Here is a 16,205-nt window from a genome sequence, read left to right as displayed (position 1 = left end):
CGATACGATACGATACGAACTGGTTTCATACGACCTCACCACCACCCACCCCCATTAAATGCTTTACCAATTTCTCTTTATTTCAGGAAAATCGACAATAAAATACTATTTAATTTAATTTTAGCAAATCAACTTTAATTTTCTTAAAATTTGTAAACATTGCTTAAATATGTAATATTAAATAGCATAAATATCGATATCTGTATAGTATTTAAGAACAAACGATAGTTGTAATCGAAATATCATGTGGTTTAAATAACGATTTAAGGGTACGGTCACTTTGATCGAGAAGAACGAGAACAAAGAAGAAATCAATCTTACACGCTAACAGAAAAACAGTGTAAAATTGTTAGTTAACATTTTTTTGGGGTCGAATTCTCATGTAGAATGTAAAATGTTCGAGATCGAACCTGTTGGTTAACAATAGAGAGCAACAGTGTACACAAACTCACCACGTGTAAAAGTAAAATGTTTGCCAGCCATCGATAACTATTCAGCTATTTTCTGGCTATTTTTTAACTTATTTCTGGAAAATATCTGTCATATCGATAGAAATATCGAGCATATCTGATGAAGTCACGCTGAAATGTTCGATGTATGTTGGCGCGTATTTTAAATTTAAAACGCCAAACCAGCGCTTAAATTCGCTAATAGAGTCAACATTATACCTCTGGGTTTGGGTTCAAATATTCCAAAACGAAAACCAAATATGCCAGGAATTTATTATATTCTTTAAATTTGTATTACTTTTTAATTAATATTTTAAAAAGATCACAAAATCTTCCCATCGTTCCCAATGCTAACTATATGATTTGGTCGTCCGATTTTCATAAACTTGAAATTCCAAATAATTCAAAATGATAATAAAATAAAAAAGGAGAAAATATGTTTAAAAACAGTAAAGTATTTATTTTTTATAAATTTCAAATTGTTCCTATTTTATCAAAGCACTCATTTCAAACTCCGTTTTTACTTTTGAATCTCCTATCAAGTATGCATGGAATATTAAGTTAACACCTACTTTGACATAAAATTTTAATATTAAAACATAATGGACATACATTTGTAAAAGCACGACACGTTACATCACAATTACAAGGTGCCACTCGAGAAAATAAATTTCAAGTCCTTTATTAATCATCCTCAGGATACGAGACCACGATCATGTGAGGATTGAGGTCCACCAGCTGGGCGTCGATTATGTCCACCAGGGCGAGACGCTTGCGCTCATCGGCCAGCAGGACCAGCTTGCGGGGCGACTCCTTCTGTCTGAACAGGCCCAGCGTCTTCTTGCCCTCCGCCTTGGTTGTGATCTGTACACCCCGCGAAACCGCCGTCACGTACCGAATCTCGCTCCACAGGTAAGACCAGAGGGACTAACGATGCAGGAGATGTACTAAAACTAAAAACTCTTATCTTATTAGCAAAACTTACCGTCCAGATATTAAACATCTCATTGCGCTGGACGTAAAGCAGGCGGTTATCGGACACTATCATGTACTCGAATTTCTTGAGGATCTCCTCGCAGTGGATAAAGCTGTCTGTGTCTGCATATATACTCTTATCGGCCTCCCTTTAAAATAAATTTATATAAAGTTAATTACGAGTGATTTCTCCCTACACAAACTTACATCAGTATTTTGTTACCCAGGGCATCCATGTAACAGTAGGGTCTTAGGATCATGTCGTAGTGCTGGAAGCGTGGAGGACGCATCCTTCTGATAACCTCAGTCGCCTCTGCGGCGCGTTTTACAGCATCGAAGCTGCCACTGGTAAAGTCAACCAAACCAGCGATGGGGCGAATCACCAGGCCAATTGCCCCCTTACCCAGACCCTTGATGAAGCCCCCAGCGCCCTGTTCGCGGGCTCCATTCATGGGTTTGGTTACAACGCCAGTCGCACCCTCCGCAAAGCCCTGCAAGAAATTTGTAGGAAATTAAATTGGGAAAAACGGGGGTTGAAGAAGGAGTTCTTGGAGGAATCCTGCTGAAGGACCCACCATCACCAGGCCCTTGCTGCTGCGAGCCAGTCCCTCATGAAAGTTCCTGGGCTTATTGAGGAAGCCTCGACGCCTCTTCTTTTGGTATTGCTCGTCAAAGGTCAAGACGGCCAGACCCTTGCCCATGGCTCCAGTGATTCTATTGAAACAGAAGGCATTATATTTTAATATTCCCTATAACAAAGGACATATTACTTGGACATGGCTGCCGAAGCACCGCCCACAGTGTGAGCAAAGAGTGACCTCAAGCCTATGACCAGGCCCTCGGCAAACTCTTGGGGTCCTTGGATGGCACCCTAAATATCAGGAATAGTTACGCTATATAATCATCTTGGAAATGGATTACTTCACCTGTAATGGTTCATAAAACAAGTCCTGCACACCCTTTTTGAGTCCCACCACCAGGCCATAGGGATTGCCCAGAACATCCAGACCCAGGACTAGGACGTACAGCTGCTTCAGCGTCTGACCCGTATAATGCGATTGAATCTCACTCATCAGCTGCGACTGGGTGAAAAACTGATATTCCCGCTCGAAATAGGCGAGGCGAAAGACGACATCGTTGACTTCGGTCAGGGTAACGCCCACAGCACCGAGCACGGAGCCCAGGAAGCCAGGCAGGGTCTTTGTGTCCGAGCCGCCCATGGAGAAACTCAAATGGATCTTGAGCGGACCCAGATGCAGGTTGTCGTAGAAGCTCTTCTGCTCCTGCAAGGATTGATTCTCGAAGAAGACGGAAAGTGGCAGCACAATGGAGTCAACGTCGTCGAGAAACTGTTTGGCCTCTGTCTCGTCGCTGACTTCCTTGGCAAACAAATCGCCAATGGCGGTGAGGAATTTCAGATCCACCTTGAAGTGGAACTCCTGGATCAGGAGCTTGGCGTACTTGAATTGTCGCACCGTAGAATTGGGCATGATGCGCTGGACCATGCTGCACTCAAGGAACGGCTTGAGGGCCGTGGTGTTGGCCATGCTCTTAGGCGGCGGTATGGGGGCCAAGACCACAGCGAATATGGGATCCATGCTCTGATTGTCCACCTGAATACGATTGATCTTCAGGTGGAGCTGGTTCTGGAATGGCGACGACTTGCGGGACACCCAAATGGCGGGATAGAAATTGCGTCGTATATTGCGTTCCACTGTCTTTTTCAAAATCATTCGATCAAAGTCGATCTGAAAGGAAGTCCTTTAGTTTTTCCACCTGCAAGAAACACAAAAACAATAATTACCGGAAACTTTTTGTCCAGCTTGTAGGTCTGGATCTCGTTGGCCTTCTTGTGCGCTAGGTACTTTGTATACTCGGCTTCAATAAGCGCATTCTCATTGATGGTCACCTCCTTAAACCGCTTTTTGCTCGTCTTCTTGGACTCCCAGATGATGCCAGAACTGGTGACACCCAGATATAGGATATCCACCCCCGACTCGTTGTTTATTAGCGAGAAACCTACACCGAGGATGCGCAGATCAATGCTCTGAGTGATGGACTGCAGGGCAGCATTACTCTCGGTGCGACGGGCAATGGACTCGCTTTCGGTGAAGAGCAATACCCGCTGCAGGCCGTCCAGGAAGGATACCCACAAAGCCTTAGAGCCATTCTCTGTGCTGTTAATAGAAAGGTAACCCCGATTAGCAGGCATAATATATATCAAATATAATGATCCTACACAACATCGCCCGTGTTATCCCGCTTAAGATCCGTCTCCTGCTTGTTTGTGCCAAACACCAGCACCTTGGAACCCGTCGGGTCATCCCAGGCGTACATAATAGTGCTCTTGGCGTTCAGGATATGCTCATTATTCGATCCCTTCTCGTAGTAGACAACCTCGTGCTTGGTGTGATTGATTAGCATGCCAGGAGCATCGGCCGTCTTGTATTCCGTGAAAGTGATATAGACTCCCCCCTCTGTGGTCTGAACGTCCACGTTGATGCCGCCCTTCTTGCTGTCCTCCAGTTTGAGCAGCGTGCAGACCACCTCAGTGTAGTCGAAAGCCGGCGTTATCTTCCCTCTGACGCGCACCACCACCTTGCTCTCCTTGACTGTCTTTGGCCAAAACGGCTCGAACTGATTCGTCTCGAGGAGCAGCCAGGGATCCCCCAGGCGGCTCTGCTCTTGCAGTTCAATGGGAAAGCGACACCTGTTGCACACAATGTAAAAGGGTATGAAGGTTACCTGCTTGGTCAACGTGTTCTGCGTCAAATGGTTGTGGACGCCAATGTGGTAGCTTCTGTTGTTTGCATGGCAAGTGACCCAGCCTTTAGCCCCGGCTATATCCATCGGGATCTTCTGGCTCCAGCTGCCATTGTCGATTCGAATAGATGCCTTCTTCTTGTTGGAGAATACCTTGTCCCGGAAAGTCAACAGAATGGGTCCAGTGAATTCGGACGGATGGTATAGAACGTCCACAGAGGTCGATTCCGTCTGGTAACTGAGCATCAGTCCCGTCTTGTTAATAAGCCAGAAGGGGCTAAATAGCGTGAGCATCAAGCTGCCCTCCCGGTTATCAGACCTGCGAAGGGAAAAGGTAAATAATACTTACCCATATCAGATAGCAGCTACTCACTTGACATAAAGAGACTTATTCACCTTCATCGCCGAGTCGTACGATGAGAACACCCAGGTGTCCACGTCGCCAGTGTCCTCCGAAATCTCGGTGACACAGGACCAGTCCTTCTCCAAGTATTGCATCATCTAAGCGGATGATTGATTACTTTCCATTACCTTCCTAGCAAAGGTCTTAACCTACCCTTACGACCAGGAAGCTCTTAGTAGAGGACAACCGGACGGTGGGCAGATGGAGGACACTGCCAGGCTTTATCGTCTTTTCGCCGTAGTCCAGAAATTCCTCCCTTATGTGGCTTTCCCCGCTGAATTGCATCGAGGATTGTGCATTTAAGCCGTCCTTACTCACAGAGCAACCGGCCACAGAGACCATGATCTCGATGGGCAGGGCATTGCGCAGGTACAGCGGCGGGCGCAGGTGAATCGTATAGAAGGCACTGAGTATTGTATATTTGTTCGAGTACTCGTGGTAGATCTCAGTCTTCTTTCGCCGGACATTGATGTACAACGGCTCGTATGTCTTGGTCGGATTGCAGTGCAGCTGGTTGGAGTAATCTGCTTCCGAAAGATTGGAGTTCCAGGCAAAGCCCTGATCCGAGGTCCTGTATCCCCGCATGGAGAAGTACAGTTCTTTGACGTCTGCGTATATGGCATGCAGCGGTACATGGAAAACCTGTCCCCTCTTAACCCGTCCCACAAAGATGTCCTGAAAGTTATCCACGGTGGGATGAGTGTTGCGTCGATATACATCTATGTGACACGTGAAGTGATTGTGTATCTGTGAGAGATTAAGTTTGAGCTCAATAATCAAATGCAAAAATAAACCTTATAGGACTTACACTAACTACCCCATGGATGTTGACCTTGGTGGTTCCGTATACCTGCTTCACCTCGGACACAATACCATAAGGCTCGGACACCGAGCTAGTCATTAGGTTAAAGAATCTGGTATCCGATTTCGACACCGGCAAAGCAATCTCTATGTCCCCCATGTCCCTAATCTGCGGAAACAAAAACTCCGAGCTCACGAACTCTACAAATATCCTTAATTAAGACCACATACCGTCACATAAAGACTATAGTCATCAACATCCTCTTCGGATGTCAACATGCTCAGGTCCTTGGTCTGTAAGTAGGCTCGTCCGCCCGACGCAATTATGACTATGTCAATTGCACTGGGCTTAACGTCAACAGAATAGTTCGACAAGAAAAGGCTGCTAGTGCTGGGCATCACGCTGGCAAGCTGGTTGTGCATGTCGTGCAGCATAAACATGCCCTTACGCAGGTCCAGTTCGACGTCATAGCCCGTGTCATTCTCCAGCATGTAAGGCGCAACAATACCCGGCTTGGTCAGACCCTCCTCATCGATGGCCTGCGAGAAGGCCTCGCCTAATTCGCCCAGCAGGCCCAGACAGGTCTTGCTGAGCGTTATCTCAAGCGTCTGTATCGAGTGGATACTAATGTACATGGCCTGCTGCTCCTCCTGGTCTTCAATCGCCTCGTTGTACACCAGTTCCGTGCCCATTTCAAACTTTAGTTCCCAGGGGATATACTCGCGGACGCCATCGGCGCGCATCACCTCGTTCAGCTCGATAATGGGCTCCCACTCGGCCAGGGTTTGGTTGTAATAGTTCTTTAGGAGGTTACCCATATTATAGATATTATTCGTATTCCCACCCACTACTTACCATGTTCACTGTCAGTGATCCTTGAGCTGTGAGATTACTGCTCCAATCGTTGAATACGGCCGTTAGGCGGGTGTCCAGCGAAATGAGGGGCTTCGTGTAGTAACCAATTCCAGACTCAATGACTAGCGTAACGCTGGGCATCTCAATGACGCACTTCTCAGTCTTGGTCGCCTCAGGAAATCTCTGGTAGTCCATGACCTCTTTCTCCTTTTCCGGCCGTGTGAACCAGTAGTCACGACTTTTCAAGGGTTGCTCCTTCCACAGAGTCGAATAATTGCGGGCAGCCTCGGCCACTTCCTGGCTGATCTCCTTCCCACTACTAATACTCACCATTGCCTTGTTCAGCAGCTCAATGGTGGCCGGGGAAATGTTGATTATGATGTCGCTCAGCTTTAGGCTAATGTGCATGCCCTCCTCCTCGGGCGTAGAGCCCTGCAGGCTAATCACGCAAGGATGCAGGATGTAGTGGCGGGTGGTGTCACGTCGATCGGGCAGAAAGGCGCACATGTACATCTTCAGAGAATCGATTTCCCCATTGATGATCTGCTTGTCGTTGATGCCGCGGAAATTAAGATGAGCATGGGCCTGCAAAGAAAACACTTGGGTGCCGAAAATATTCAAGTTATCCCCCAGCTTACACTGAAAATAATGCAACTAGTGTCCAGTTCCTCCAGACTCTCCACCAATATTATCTCCGGCTCGTCAATGTGGAGAATAAGGTTGACCTTTTTGCTCACAGCTGTATAAGCTGAAGAGCAAGTTTCCTACATTAAGAAGAGACTTTGACATAAGGTACTTGCTCCTTACCCAAGGACTGCTTTGGCATGAACTCGTTAGCTGTTCCTACGGAGGATTGGCGAAGGGATTTCTGGGCCTCTTGCACCGATCCCGCCATTGATTGTCGCTTCACCTTGATGGTGGGTTGAGGTGTCTCGTCAACAGGAAGGCTGAAGAAGGTGGAAAGCCTAAGCAAAAAGTCAATGCAGACGATCAGCCCAAAGCCGCGCACACGGATCTCAGCTTCAAAGATGAAATGACGATATAAAGGATAAAGGATAAACTCGTCAACCCCTACCAAAGGTGTCGTTCTCTTTAAGAACGGCCTTGATATCAATCATAAAGTCACGTTCATTGTAGCAGAGCTCAATGATGTCATCCGCTTCCATTTGTGGCCGCCCCCAATCTTTGCGTCTCAGGTATTGCCTGATCTGAATTTCCGAACTGCTGCGCGTATCGTCCACTTGGATATTGCACAGGACCACAGTGGAGCTCAAGGTGCCATTGTCCAGCTTGCTGCCCTCAATCGATAGGAAATAAATTCCAAACCGAGCCAGTCCTTCGTGTTCACCTGGGGGAAAGCATATAAAACCCACATTTAAGTGGGGAAGCCTTTCGGTTACTCACTCTCCATTAGACTTATGACCACCCCATCAAACTGGAAGTTAAACTTCATGGCCTCGACTATCTTTTCGTTGGGAAGGGTAAGCGAGGGACGAGCTTGGCGATCCATGGAAAGCCGTTTTTCCGATGACTTGGGTTTCGGCTTCTCCGGAGGCTCTTCACTAGGAGGAAACTCTTCCAAGCCCTCGTTCAGATTGTAATTCATCACCAGCATCACCAGGGCATAATCAGTCGCAAAAAAAGTGAGCTGTGGTCATAACAATAAATCCCATGTCTCCACTATATAAAACTTAAATAAAACCTGCCTCTATGGTCTTGAGGTGACCCGAAAGATCCAGCTCGGGCACGTCCTTGTACCAGCCGTAGGACAGATTCCGTTTGACCAATAAAGTGAAGCTCATGGGATTCATTATGTTTGATTTAGACAAATAGCCTACCGCAGAATCCATTTCTAAAAAAAAATGTATTAGTTTAGGGTCTCATTACTAGACCTCGAAATAGATCAATTTTTTGTGAAGCGTTTTTCGCGGGAAATAAATCGATTTTTCTAACAAATTCTATACAGTATATAAATATATTAAAATTTTCATTTATTTTCTTCCACTCACCATCAACAATGCTTTCATGGCCATCCATTATAGTCACCTTGATCAACTTTACATCACATATCCGGAGCTTAATCTCATCGATGACCGCCAGTTGTTCCCTGTTGGCCACCGCAATCTCCACTGTGTCGTTTGTGAGCTCCAGCAGACCCAAGTCAAGAGCCAGGGCATTCAAGGACCTAGAACTGGTGGGTACAATGATAATAGGAGCCTTGATGCGGATATCAAGCTTCATGCGAGTGGCCGTTTCATAGGCATCCATGGCCTTCTGGCGGGCGGTTTCAGCTGCAGCAGCGCTGGCCTGGGTTATGGCCTCCTGAGCCCTGGAAAAGTGGTTTAGAAAATTCTGAAAAAGTCAAAATAGATTAATATTTGTATTGTATTATATTATAATAATATTACCAAGACACCTGCCACGAACCAATTAAGGAAAATAATTCTCAAGCAGCCTATTTCCACTGTGATCTTCATATCGTCCGAGTTGTAGGCGAGGGTCTCCTCCTTGTTGAAGAGCACCACCTGGCAGTTGAAGGCGTCCTTGCCCACAATAGTCAGGATCTAAGGGGCATTAATTGAATATTATTTATATCTTCATGCCCTTACAGTTCACTTACATTCTTGTGTATGGTCTGTGGATTCAGATCCACAATCTGTATATCCTTGAGGCCTAAGTTGACGTCTGTGTACGAGTTCTTCATGATCAGGCTGCACACAAACCCCCTTACGGTTAGACCGGCCAAGTCTCGATTCAGAGAGGTGAGCTTCAGACCCACTTGTTCCAGATTCGCCATCAGGCGAACTTTCACACTCTCCACCCTGCCATATCGCTGATCTTGGAGGGGCTTAGTCTCGGTGGGGGTCATTATCTGTTCCTCCAGGATAAAACTAAGCTTTTGTCCGATGCCATCGCCGCCCCCGGCAGAACTCCTCGTCCACTCATGTACTTGTACACTGTAATTGGACATCACATAATCCATATTGCTTTGGAAACGATTTGCCACTTCCACGAGTTTCAGTAAATACTCCTGGTGCAGGACAATCTCCAAATCCTCGAAATTGGCCACAATCAGCTGCTCTGTGGAGTCGTATTTGGTGCTGAACTCTGGGGATGTCTTGGATGCCATTGTGCAGGTGACGGTGAACAGGTAGTTGGAACTATTCTCCGACTTGGGTGTGAGAATCATGTCCAAGGTATCAGAGTTATTCTCCGGGCAGCCAAACTGGCGCATGGTGATGTCTCCCAGCCTAAAAGGTATTTAAAGGAATTTATTTCCCAAGACCAGGACAATTTAGAATCTACTTACTTGACAGAAGCCACGGACTCGTAGGTTCGCGAGACAAAATATGCCTCCACTCTCAGAATGTCAATTGAGAGAATTTGGCAACCTGTCTCCGCTGGCAGTTCCCCCAGAAAGGACACCTTGGCTCTGGTCTCGTTCCATCTGCTGGACTGAAAGAGAACGAAATATACCTCCCCCAGGCTGAAGTTAACCTCCATATTGGTGTACTGCGTGATCTCTTGAGGGACCACCTCCGGCATGGCAGGCTGTGCCGTGGGCAGGACGATCTTCTTTTTCACCTCCTTGTTGAAATTAGGCGGGGCGGACATCGATTTGTGGGTAATAACTTGAGGGTGTGGCTGTGGATCTTCTTGCTTCGGAATGCTCATGACCACTCTCATGGCGAGAATGACGCGATCCTCCGAGATATTGACCAAAACCGAGGGAAGATCAATGTCGACCTTCATCTTAGGCAGCCGCGGATCGTTGTCGATCACACAAAGTGCAGCAGTTGCTTCCAAGGAGATGGGTCTTAGGACGTGCATCTCCGTTGATTCGGCATTCATTAAAGCCGTCTCCCAGGCCTCCCCAGCCGCGACCACGAGCATCTGAACATCCGCCACCTTGACGGTGAACCTGTCATAGGAGCTGTCCATCACCGCCTTTAGAATGTCGGCCTTCTCTTCGCCGGTGGAAAATATGTCCGTGAGATCACGCGCAGTGCTGGTGAGATGCACCTGACCCAAGCTCACCACCAGCAGGGACGCCTCGTCCTCTCTGTAGACTCCTTTATCGGGCAAAATCAAAGTGTTTGGCATGAGCAGGATGTCCACGTCCAGCACAGTTTTCTGTTCAATCACATAGTGCATCCCGGTGGCCGAACGCTCCTTGAAGTTGGCAATTTGTGAGCTGGCCGCATCCTCAATCCGGTTGACTGTCACATCCTGCGGCCTCTTGAAGGCGGAGATCAGGGCCATGACAGTGGGAGCATCGTAAACGATCTGCAGGGGACGTAGCACCATCTTCACCCGCTGGTCGCACTTTTTGTCCAGGGGATTCGTCTCGAAGAACACATCTAGCAGGTTGAACTCGTCGGTGATCTTTGATGCTATTAGCATAGGTGTATTCTCTGGGGTCTTGAATCCCGTGGCCTTAAGCTCCCTTATGCCGGCGGTAAGGCTCACGGCTCCGGCAGCAGGTCGCTGGATGAGCGAGGCCGTGGCCATCAAGAATTTGAGCAGGACCAGCGAGGGCAGGTCCTTGTATTCCCTAAACTCGCCGTGTGCCCTGGGCTCCTCCTTGTACAGGCCCACTTCCAAGGCAACCAGTTTAAATTTCATCTTGATGGCCTCGTATCTCTCAGGCATATCCGTGGGCACCATATTCTTTTCGTAACCAATGGCCGTGTACATCTTGGCCTTTTCCTCGCTCGTCATGGCTGCTTCGAACTTTTCGACTGCCATTCAAAGGGGGGAATTTAATTTTAAAAAGTCTAGAAGTGTGTTTATGGTACTTGCCCAACTTTTGGCCTTGTGTCTTGGATCCACCACCCCAGCCGCTGAACCATCCCGCCTTCTGCTTGGGCATTGCCTCGCGCTGCTTTTCAATCTCGATATTGACCCGCTCCCTTATCAGCAGGAGGTTAAAAATGTCTATTTTTTGCTCTAGTAAATTGCAGGATTCAATCAGAGCGGGGGAGGGTTTTTTGCTCAGGCATTGCTCTTTGTATTTCTGAAAAGAATAATTATTAATGATTATGATATTGTATATACAATATGATATTATAGATTAAGACTCTGGGAATAACCTGCGCATAACTGTCACATCGATTGCAGTGCTCCTTAATGTATTTCCAAGTCCAGGTCCTTTTAGACTTCCTTACATCCTCCTCCAGAACAGCGGTTATGGCAAATTTCCACCATACCTTGGCATGTCCTTTGACGGCTATTTAAATAAAATAACAAAATAGATAAATAAAAGTATAGAGTGGATATCCAGGATATTTACGTATATCATAAGGACGATATTTGCGGTATGGTATGGCCAACTGTTGGCGATTCATGGCATCTCCCAGCTTGATGAGATTTTCAAATTGTATATTGGTCAGGCCCACATTTAACTTTTCCATTTCTAGGGTCAGATCGATTTTTGCTATTTGGAAAGGCGGGTCATTCTGGTCAGGATTCATGTTTAGCTTTAGCTTGGCATTGCAAGAGATGGGACCCAGGACTGTATTGATAAACATAATAAACATAAAATATATATAAAAAAAGCTGCTAGTATAGACTTATACCGTAATTATATCCTGCTGGCTTCGAATCCTTGCTAGCAATATTATCCTGGAACTGTTCAACCAGATGGCTTGTATTCCTGGCATAAATCTGGCCCCCGCAATTTAGATAGGCGGACAAACTATCGAGATATGCCATTTTGTAGACCTGAGCCGCCTGCTGGGCCATATAGCACTTTTCCCAATCACAATCGGTGGTATAGAGCTCAAGCCGGTGCAGGGATATGCCAAAGGAGAAGGGACTGCCCGTCGTGGTGGTATCCTCGTAGCGCAAATGTACGTTGCTGATCAGCACCTGGAGATTGTTCACGATCTGGGCCGTCAGTTTCTCGGTAAAGCCAGCTTGGGGCTTGGGTTGATCTGAAAGAAAATAAAGAAATATCGGATATAATATATTTCTTTTAGCTTCTTCTTACCCTTTTCCAGCTCCTTTTTCCGAGCACTCTCCAGAGTAGCTATTGCCTTCTTTTTGAGATCCATCTCACGCTTGGCCTCCTTTTCGGGATTGTACCTAACATTGCTATTGGGCGTTACCAGGGCGTAGACTCCTTCGATGTTGACAATCACCGGTTGGGTGTACAGACGTTTCCAGGGGATATTGAGAATAAGTTTGTCTGTTAAATGAATTTAATTAAATATTATTTATTATTATTATTATTGTTCCTCGACTCACCCACATACCCGTAGATAAGTTTCACAGGCAGATCCAGATCCAACTCGTCCAGGGCATTCTCCCGAATCTTGAGGTTCTGCAAGACCACATCGCCTGCCGAAATAAGTATAAAATTGTTTTCATTAGAGTCTCATCATATTAATTAGCCAATCATAGCTTGTTTACCTCCCCAAATCCCAATTTTTAGCTGCTTCCGATCCAAATTCTCGATGTAGTCGCCCAGGAACTTGTTCAGCACATCCGCCACCACCGCCTCAAAAACCATCTTGTCCTAGCGTCCTAGCGGAGGTTCAATTCTTCAATTGATTTTTTGCGGTGTATTCCAATCGCTTGAAAGTTTAATTTTTTCAGAGATATATACTTGTGGTCGCTAAGATTTTTTTTAATTTATGCAAACACAGAAACAAAAGTGATGTAACGGTGAGAAAATATAATAATATATTGATTGGAAAGTGTACGCGGAGTCAAAAATTGTCAATAATTTGTATATATTTATTCAAAAATACAACATATTTGGAGTATTGTGTCAAGATAACCAAGATGTGTTTTTTATAAGATTCCTACTCGGAGACACAAACAAACTTTAAACTACAAGTATTATAAATTGTATAGTTTTCTAATTTGTTTACTTTTCAAATTTTAATTTTGTGTAAACATTTTAAATTTCTTTTATTTTGCGGACCAGAAAAGTCAACAGTCATGGTAAGAACTCTCATAAAAACTTAACAAAAACTAAAAACAGTTTATTGTACAGACACCCGTTAACCGTTTCATTCCATATTATTCTTTAATTTAAATTAATACAAAAATATAAACAAATTTCCTTAGCTAACAGCACCATAACAGCTGAACTTAACATGCTTCTGTTGTTCGCTGTTAGATGGAAAAACATCAAAAGCGGCGGAAAATCAACTGCCCCCCATGGCAAGCTGGCCACCCATCCCATTCCGTCTGCCTTGTAGATTTTCTTGCCCAAGTTCTGGGTCACTTGGGCATTTGTGCTGGCATTTTTCTTAAAGGTTTTTCCCCGTCTTCTTGTCGCTCGAATCGTTTTTCATCCATTCTGGGAAATGGGGGGCCACGTGCGGCTCATCCATTGACCTATTGTTGTTGTTTTTGCCGGTCCATTGTTCCCAATTTCCTCGTTTGTTTTGCTGTGGTTTTTGTTAAGAAAAAAGGTTTATTTCCAGAGGCGCCTACAGAAAGGTGTTTTTGTTGTCTGTTTATAGCGAAAAAAGCTGGGATTTTATGTTGAATTGTTGCAATTTTTATTGGTCTGCAAAATATTTGAGATTTGCTAATTGGTTGCTTGATAAGAGCTTGTAAATATATCTCTTGAAATCGTTTAACATTTAGTCAACAATTTTTATAGATAACTGTATCTGTTTCGAAATGTTCCTCTTGTTGCAAATACCAATAAGAATAACATAGAATATCTTTTTTTTAACAAATTTACTGCCTCATTAACTTCAACAAACTTCTTATTAAAACATTAAAAATAATAATGTAAATTCAAGCCCCTTCCATAGAACCTATACACACATGTGAGGTTAAAATTACATAATTTTTCCTGCAATGAACCGAAACCACAAGCCTGGCAATCACTCACTCATTTTGCATTTGCCCCGCGCTTCATTTGATTTGATTTATGCAAAATTCGCTTCCTTCTTGGTGATGGGAGGGGGTGGTGGCGGTGGAAAATGAAAATGTTCAGTCAATAAACGTGAGCCAGCCGCAAAATGATGACCCCCAGAGGTCGTCGGGAGAGTACCCCTATTATAACAGGGGGTAAAGCAGGCACTGGCTTTGGTGTTTTTCCGAAAATTTCGGTCAGGAAAATGCAATTTCACTGATGCTGCCGTTTTTCGTCTCTAATAATGCCAGTGCTCTTGCATTAGACAGATTTTCCTCTTGCACTTTCTGCCAATTTTCACGCATAATCAGATGGAAGGCTGATTTTCCACCAGAGTTTTAGAGTCTCTTTTTGATGGGAAATTTGTGGAAAGCTTCTGATGTCGGTTAGAAATGTGTACTATATTTATTTATGAGCTGTGAAACTATTTAATGTAGAATATATTTAATTTTTTTATTTATTATTTATTTTCTCTAATTTTCTAATAATTTTTCATCTTTGTTGCGTGCCAACATTACAGTTTGAGAGCCATAAATGTTGTTATGTTAGATCTTAAGATGTTGCCAGTCAGTTACTTCATGTTGAGAAGCGATTTATGAGCCGGCTTCTCCATGGCGGCAACTTTGGCCGCTGGTGCAACATGTAATGTGTACGACACGCCCCCTGAATCCTCAGCCACTCACCGCCCACCGCTTTCATAACGGTCACTAAGAAAAAAGAAAGTATTCCCAGATTAAATTCATATTTGTTTTTATTAATTATTATTTATTATTTATTTAAAATTAATAAGAAAATATGTCTTCCATATATTTATTTTGGGTTTTAACTAATTTCACAAAAAGGTAGAAGCTTTTGACAATCGGAAAATGGTTTCAAAAATGTACTAATTTAATTTACACTGATTTAAGTGTTTTAAACCCCTTTTTCCAGTGTGTTCACATTGGGTGGCAAAGCTATAGGAAAAAACACAATAGCAGCAGCAGACGAGCGAATAATAAATAACAACCAGCAGCTCGGGTAGTTTGAAGAGGAAAATATGGTAAAAAAAAAAAGGTATGTGAGGGTGCTAAGTGAAGTGCAGCTGCAGAGGATCACCTTCCAGTTAACAAATTAACATTTAAATAAATAAATTTATAAATAAACTCTAAACTATGTATATATAAAGCAAAATAAATTCTAATTAAAATCTCTATTATGATAAAATAGTCCAGATATTGTTTAAGACATGTGATTATAAATTACAAATATTAGTCAGAAAATAAAGTATGCCCTTTAAAATCTTTTAAATTATTATTTATTTATATGTTTCTAAATTCCCAGTTACCCAAATTAAGCTTCTTAATACTTGACTTACAAATTAGCCAAAAATACTGACTAAATATTTGCATACTTAACCCGAAACTCCTGTTTTTTCTTTGCCACCAACTGATTTGTTGATGTTATTTGAAAAACTTATGATCTGTGAATAATTACATTGGCCTTCCGCCCCCTGGCAATGGTAAAAACAATCACCAAAGCTTCATTTAGGCTGAAGGATTGCGGATCAGTTGCAGTTGTTCAGCAAAGCAGAAAAATGGCAAAGAAAAAACAACATTAAAACAAGGCGCTGGCGAGTGAAAGTCCAATGTTCGGACGCTTCGTTCACATCTCACTAACCTCGTGATTTATATTTACTTTTTTTTTTTGGCTCAAACCGGCTGTCGGCTGTCGGTTGTCTGTGACTGCTCCGAGCCCTCCTCCTCCTGCTCCTCCTCTTCTCCCCCTAGGTAACAGACAGTTGGACATAGGGGCGTGGCATGCGTTGCCTGCATAATGAAAACGTTTGGACACAACGGCAGCCGAGAAATAAATTTGCATACTTGGGCGAAGAAGCAGAGGAAAGTGAAAATTGCATAAAATTTTCTGTATTTTTCCAGGCCAAAATAACCGAAAGCGATCGCAAAAAGGAGCGGAAAAGTGTGCAAAAAAAATAGTGACGATGAACAGGAAATGCATTTCAAAGCGTTGGCCAATTCGCAATGCTTGCCAAACTGCAACGATATTTGATATTCAAATTGTGTTTTACTTTTTCTTCTC

At 44.2% G+C, this 16,205-nt stretch overlaps 1 protein-coding gene across 1 annotated transcript; it reads right to left on the bottom strand.

Annotated features, from left to right (window-relative positions):
- Positions 1 to 1,018: 1,018 nt before the first annotated feature.
- Positions 1,019 to 13,037, bottom strand: LOC108072869 (intermembrane lipid transfer protein Vps13-like). Its single transcript, XM_017164188.3, has 29 exons — positions 12,662 to 13,037; positions 12,497 to 12,589; positions 12,240 to 12,437; positions 11,827 to 12,183; positions 11,541 to 11,762; positions 11,341 to 11,477; positions 11,051 to 11,264; positions 9,558 to 10,989; positions 8,868 to 9,498; positions 8,656 to 8,811; positions 8,257 to 8,599; positions 7,954 to 8,099; positions 7,652 to 7,895; positions 7,323 to 7,595; positions 7,055 to 7,267; positions 6,886 to 6,995; positions 6,248 to 6,832; positions 5,623 to 6,192; positions 5,399 to 5,560; positions 4,744 to 5,337; positions 4,561 to 4,688; positions 3,664 to 4,506; positions 3,229 to 3,601; positions 2,351 to 3,172; positions 2,195 to 2,295; positions 2,000 to 2,138; positions 1,632 to 1,915; positions 1,435 to 1,573; positions 1,019 to 1,376 (listed from the first exon to the last, which is right to left on the bottom strand). The coding sequence occupies exons 1-29, from the start codon at positions 12,759 to 12,761 to the stop codon at positions 1,134 to 1,136; spliced, it is 9,852 nt and encodes a 3,283-aa protein (XP_017019677.1). The 5' UTR covers positions 12,762 to 13,037; the 3' UTR covers positions 1,019 to 1,133.
- Positions 13,038 to 16,205: the final 3,168 nt, after the last annotated feature.

Source organism: Drosophila kikkawai, chromosome 2R, assembly GCF_030179895.1.
Source record: "Drosophila kikkawai strain 14028-0561.14 chromosome 2R, DkikHiC1v2, whole genome shotgun sequence".
In the NCBI taxonomy this organism is placed as follows: domain Eukaryota; kingdom Metazoa; phylum Arthropoda; class Insecta; order Diptera; family Drosophilidae; genus Drosophila; species Drosophila kikkawai.
This window is presented reverse-complemented; position numbering and strand designations above follow the sequence as displayed.

Coding starts and splice junctions, on each gene's coding strand:
- LOC108072869 (XM_017164188.3), bottom strand. CDS start 12,761: ATGGTTTTTGAGGCGGTGGTGGCGGATGTGCTGAACAAGTTCCTGGGC. Junction 11,265..11,340: donor GATGTGACAGTTATGCGCAG/GTTATTCCCAGA, acceptor TATTCTTTTCAG/AAATACAAAGAGCAATGCCT. Junction 4,507..4,560: donor AATAAGTCTCTTTATGTCAA/GTGAGTAGCTGC, acceptor TTCCCTTCGCAG/GTCTGATAACCGGGAGGGCA.